Source organism: Anarrhichthys ocellatus, unplaced genomic scaffold, assembly GCF_004355925.1.
Source record: "Anarrhichthys ocellatus isolate YVR2014 unplaced genomic scaffold, GSC_Weel_1.0 scaffold16, whole genome shotgun sequence".
NCBI classification, from domain to species: Eukaryota; Metazoa; Chordata; class Actinopteri; order Perciformes; family Anarhichadidae; genus Anarrhichthys; species Anarrhichthys ocellatus.
Genome location: NW_022280046.1, coordinates 1,537,254 through 1,542,995, shown reverse-complemented (window position 1 = coordinate 1,542,995; position 5,742 = coordinate 1,537,254). Strand labels below are relative to the sequence as shown.

Genomic DNA, 5,742 nt, shown 5'->3' with positions numbered 1-5,742 from the left:
TTAAAGGAACAGACCAACAGAGGACGCGCTTCGACAAGTGCGCCTGTCGAGAGGAAGTTCACACACACATACAAACGCACGCAGTTCCCCCTCGTTTTGTTGCAGCCCTGCGTTTAAAGAAGTGGAGTAGAGAAAAAAAAAAAAGCATGCCTGAACTCAATTTGTCTTCCCCGTTATATTATTTATAATGTTTACCCTGAGATAACCTATAATAACCACATTCATATACTTTGCAAAGGCTTAAATAACACATCAACAAAATGATTACATTTGATAGTAAATGAAGTCAGTCTTCTGTGAATGTATTCAAATGTATTTTTATGTAAAATAGTTATTTTGCATCGAGAGTGGCTTTTTATATCGACTGTAGGCTACTGGTTGATAAAACACTGGATTATGTTGATGAACATGGCCTACTGACGGTAATCCTATCTGTTGGATAGCCTCGTACATTATAATGGACTTCATCTGGCATCTCAGTAGTATTTAACTGCCTCTTGGCCACTTGTCTGTGGCCATGTATACTTTACTTCCAGTGTTTAAAATGTTGTCTTACAGCAGCAATAACTCAGACTTTCTCATGTCATTGACCCGTTGCCCACTACAGGAGAGGGGGGCCTACAATGACAGGGAGACATGATGTGTTTCTGCACAGCTGATGACTGTTAGTCCTGTTTGCTTCTGGTTGAATCTTGTACTTCAATTGATTGGTGGTGATCTTTAGCTTCAGAGAAATATCAAACAAAAGCACATTTCACTGTAATATTTTAAGCTTTATTAGTTCTGCAGAAACAATGCCATATTTTTCAGGAATTACCTCACACAGTTATGCACATTCACATCTGTACAACTACAGTCTGATCCGTTGGCCACTGAGGAGATCTAGTCAGCTCTCCTGGAGCAGTTGGGGGGTTGAGGGCCTTGCTCAAGGGCATTTCAGCAGCGGTGATGAAGGGCGGGCATGTGCTGCTCCCTCATCTTCATATTCCTTCCTTGTGGCACATCTTGACAACTTCTTCATCATTCCCACCAACATCAGAGTAAATGGCAGCCATGGTCATGCAGTATACTTAATGGTTTTAATTATCACAAGAACAAATATTCCAATTACTTGTATCACTCTTTTCATCCCTGTCTCTGTATCTACCACTGCTCTTCCATCTTCCTCTTGGCCTTCCCCCCCCCCCCCTTACATGTTATACCTCTTAGTCTCTCATTCATAATGGAGGTGCCCAGAATGCCACACACAGACATGCATGTGCTATATTCTGATGAAGGTCTATTCAGTGCAAGGGGATATACATGCTTTGGTATATCTTTGACTATATATTTATATGTATTCTCTGTCTTCCTTAGTCACACATTCTCATACATTATTTTCTGTACACACACCCTACCATGCGTTAATCATTTGTCTGCCCACAGACTTGCAAATTTCAAGACAATTTCAAGCCAGTGGCACCTCGAATGCCCGGAGGAGGACAACAACAACCGTCCCATTCACTGAGATGAGTGACGATTACATTTCTGGGCCGAAAGGAGAGAGGGAGAGATGCAGAGGGTAAGGATGGAGCAAGAGAGCTTGGAAACCCTCTCAGCCATGCGGGAGAACCCATTCACTTATAGCGTGATGCTCAGAGAGCTGCACAGAATTTCAGTTGGGTCAAATTGTGAAGCGATGGTTGTCTGTGAACCCCAGCAGGCAGTATGCAGGATTCAGTCCATCCAGAAAATTCAGCAAAGAAATAGTCGACAAAAGCATTTGATTTTTTTTTTATCATGTAAACTATTTTCTCTAGATTTTGTTGCAGCAATTAAAGCAGTGTTAACTTGTTCATTGTATAATTTCCAGTCTTAAAACTCTCTTTTATAGTTAATTATGGCTTATCTTCTTGGTAAAGCAGAACATTCTTGCAGAGGGAACACAGACACGTTTAGTTGGCTGTTCACCCTATAAAATGCAGGAGCACTTTTAAAGGTGTTTGAAACGATGCCCAACTCAACCCGTAGGAGATTGTATTCACTATTATACATGGCAGAAGATATAGCATAATGGAGTTCAGGGCAGAGATCAGGAGAAAGCTGCAGAAGGCACAGAAGGAAATTTACTTCTTTCCATTAGCCAAATGTTTCAGGGCAAATGCATTAACTCGTTGATCGGGAGACACTGATGTAGCACAAAGTGAGCTCCCCTGTACTTTGATCATTTTCTAAATTATTACCCTGCAAGTCAGTGTCAAGTGCTTCCTGATAAACCTTTTTTGACATGTTTCCAAAGTTATATAGATCTATCAACTATAAAGAACCCCACATTAATGATATTTCTGCCACAACAGCTCATCTATCATCAGTGCACAGCCTCCTCGAGCGTGTTCTGCAGGCTACTCTTACCATGAATGTCCTTCAGGTGACGCCTGAGGCCTGGCTTGTGTTGGAAGAGCACAGCACAGTATTTACACTTATGGGGCTTATCCCCTGTGTGCAGATTGAAGTGGTCTTGCAGCGTGGCCTTTTGGGAAAATGTCTTGTGGCACAGCGGACATCGGAAAGGCTTGACCCCAGTGTGGACGCGTATGTGGCGGGCCAGGTTAACCCGCTGGGGAAAGCCTTTCCCACAGACCAAACACAAGTACCGTCTGTGCTGCTTCAGGTGGCCCACGTAGCTCTCCCGGTGCTGGAAGACTCTGTCACACCTCCTGCACAGGTACGGCCTCTGGATCAATATGCTGTCTGAGCCCTCCGTCAGCTCATCTCCGGAGCTACGACTCTTTGGCAGACGTGCTCCGGAGAGGCAAAACAAATGGGAGTCCATCAGCTCGCCACATTCTTGTAGTTGAGCTTCCAGCAAGAACAGTTCTTCCTCTTCGCTTTGCTCCACCTCTGCTTCTTCCTCTTGGTTCTGGGAACTGTCCACCAACTTTTCGCATTGAGCAGAACTTCCTCTGGTTGTGGGTGATATATGATCTCGGAAAGCTGTAGGAGAGTGCAGCTTACTTCTCAGTGCACCTGTAACGTGCTGAACTTGATAGGGTGGCTTGTTTGTGTTAACAGGCTGCATGTCTCCATCTTCCTCTGACTTCAGGGTATCTAGGCAGCATGCTGCATCGTCAGATAACTCTATTTTAGCTATAACCAGCCCACTATCATCTTTGAACCCCCTCAGTCCTTGACCATCCATCTTGGCTCCTTGATTGAACCTCGACTTGGACTGAAACACAACCGCCCCTTCTTCCTCCGTACTTGCTTCCTGGATGCTGGTGCTGGGCTGGGCCGCATCCCTTTCCTCCTGATTTCTGAAGCTGGTACCTGGCTGGTGGTTGTCTGGCTGCTGGGTGTCCTTCTCCTCTGAGTGTCTCTCTGGTTTTAAGAAAGCCAGCGTGGGACCGAGGTACTGCGAGATGGCCTGGGCACACCTCTCCACCACCTGACTCATCTGGAGCGCACTGGCAGCGGTCAGGTAGCTCACCAGGTCTCTCAGAGGGACCTACAATAAAAGATATTTAAAGAAAAACAAGGGAAACAGTGCAATAATAAAGAAAACTAGCTACGATTCACACCAAACGCACACGTTGTGCACTTGAAACACACAAAAACAGAACTACAAACAATGAGCAATCATCTGTAACTTTCATATCACACTCTTTTGTTGTTGCAACATGTTTGTTCACTGTTTCTGTTTATGTAACCCTTGATGTTATTCATTCTGACAATCTGTTTGCAGTGACGCAATCTTGATTGCACAGTACAAGACCTGCTGTACAATTATTTGTAACTGGTATAGATTTCATGTTCTGCTCTGCTTTTACTGTAGCATTCAGAGTAGCACTAATTATATCGCACCTCTAAGAGCCCGGTGTAGCAGGACAGGAGAAGTCTCTTGCCAACCTCCACACGGGATACTACTCCCACGCTCAGCTTGGCCCGGCCTTTGTGGAGCAGGAATTGGTCACGTAGGAAGTCTGAGGACGCTGCAAGCACTGCTCTGTGACCGTGGAATTGGAGAGGCGGAACAGTGGCGCCTTGTGGACCCCCAAGGAGGAGTGTGACATCACAGAAACACTGCTCCTCCCTTAGAGCGTTGATTTTTCTGAGGATGGAGTCACCGTGGGTGGGGAAACGAAACCATAGGGTGTCACAGGAGCTTGACATGATGGTCTGTGTGGATTTAAAAGAGTATTCTGTGCACAGTTTGTCAGAGGTCAAATACAGAAAAGGTGTGAGCTGCATGGATTGCTTTTTCACTAAACTGCCTTTTCAAATAGGTTGCGGGCCTTTTTCTAGTTGAACAGTGTGAGTGCATTTGTGGAAATGTAAGTGTGATAAAAGTTTTGCCACTCCTGGTGAAAGTATGCATGAGGCCCATTGATTCACAGCCAAATCACAATTTCCACATCCTAGCATCATTAACATGAGGTAGTTATGGACTGCAGTTAAGCGAAATCTATGCACCACAGTCAGGAAAATACAGAGAGATCACACATGGACGTGACGATCCAGACCCACCTCGCATCCCGTGATGATGGATCCAGCAGATTGAAAACAACAGCGAGACTCTATTCGCCTGATGTCTGACAGTCACAATCACTGACAAGGACGTGAATGGGCAACACATGCAGAAGGATGAGATCTATCTCTCAGCGGTGAAGCAACGGGCATCCCGTCTTCCTCCGGCTTTCTGCTGAGACAGCAGTGTCTGTGTCTGCGCAGGAGCTTGTGAACTAATTAACCCCTTCAGCGGCTGTATTTCACCAGGGTTTCTACAAAGGCACCGAGGGGTCCAGAGATGATACTGTGAACATTACCAAACAGAGAGAATATGCAATACACTGAAATAATGCAATTTAGTAGCCAAAACTATACTTGCATCTTGTTTCTTATGCGGAATACATTTGCAATGTAATAGAGTTAACTGAATTGACTGATTTTCCATGTGGTACAGACACATGTTCTACTCTAAAGAATGTGATTTCAAGACAATAACTGCCATTGAGCTAATGAGATCATTTGAAGACCTTTGCTTTCAAAAATAATAGCTATATGAGGCCTTGATGGATTTTGTTTTTCACTCCATTTTCACACAGCTCAGCTGGGAATCGGGATAAGCTTTACATTGTTACATATCTCAACAGGGATTTTGACGAAGTTAACTCACTTGCAAAGGTACTTTTTGTAGTGTGATAAAACAAACTCTTCTGTCCACATATTTAGTTTATTCTTGTTTGCACTTTACATGTTCAACTATCACATATGAGTTGAACACTCAGGTGTCTGCCATGCAGTGAATGTTGAGTTTCAGACTACAGTCAAATCTTTTACTAAAAAGCATTTTTACTGTAGGTTGTGGATTTCAAGTAACGAGCCATTACAAAGTGCTTAAGTTACACTGTGTATGATATGAAATGTTACAAATTGGACAATTTTGTATATTTAACTCATAACATGCAAATTCACAATTGATTTCTTACACACAAACATACGCTCAGGTTATAGGAACTGTCCATCTGTTACCGTGAGGTGTTTCAAATTCAAATCTGACATATTTCAATGTCTTCTTAAAAAATGAACTGCTGACAATCGTGCTCGGCTAAAGCCAGGTTCTCTTGTATTGTTTCTCTCAGGGCCTGCTTTCCCACTCTATTTCATGTGAAAAACTAAAGTCAGAACTTTATATACGTTTTGAAAATGTGAAATATCTGTGGTGAACTGTGAAATATACTTCACTGCCTTCATTATTAACTGTAG

At 43.5% G+C, this 5,742-nt stretch overlaps 1 protein-coding gene across 2 annotated transcripts; it reads right to left on the bottom strand.

The window, feature by feature from the left end:
* Nucleotides 1-1,101: 1,101 nt before the first annotated feature.
* On the bottom strand, nt 1,102-4,654 carry LOC116388200 (zinc finger and BTB domain-containing protein 26-like). 2 transcript variants are annotated; one of them, XM_031855873.1, is made up of 3 exons: nt 4,504-4,654; nt 3,841-4,155; nt 1,102-3,484 (listed from the first exon to the last, which is right to left on the bottom strand). In XM_031855873.1, exons 2-3 carry the CDS (start codon nt 4,147-4,149, stop codon nt 2,348-2,350), a joined length of 1,446 nt encoding a protein of 481 aa, XP_031711733.1. In that variant the 5' UTR covers nt 4,150-4,155; nt 4,504-4,654; the 3' UTR covers nt 1,102-2,347. The 2 variants fall into 2 exon arrangements, with proteins under 2 accessions (XP_031711733.1, XP_031711732.1); XM_031855872.1 differs by lacking the exon at nt 4,504-4,654 and having other exon boundaries at nt 3,841-4,268.
* Between the last annotated feature and the right edge of the window lie 1,088 nt (nt 4,655-5,742).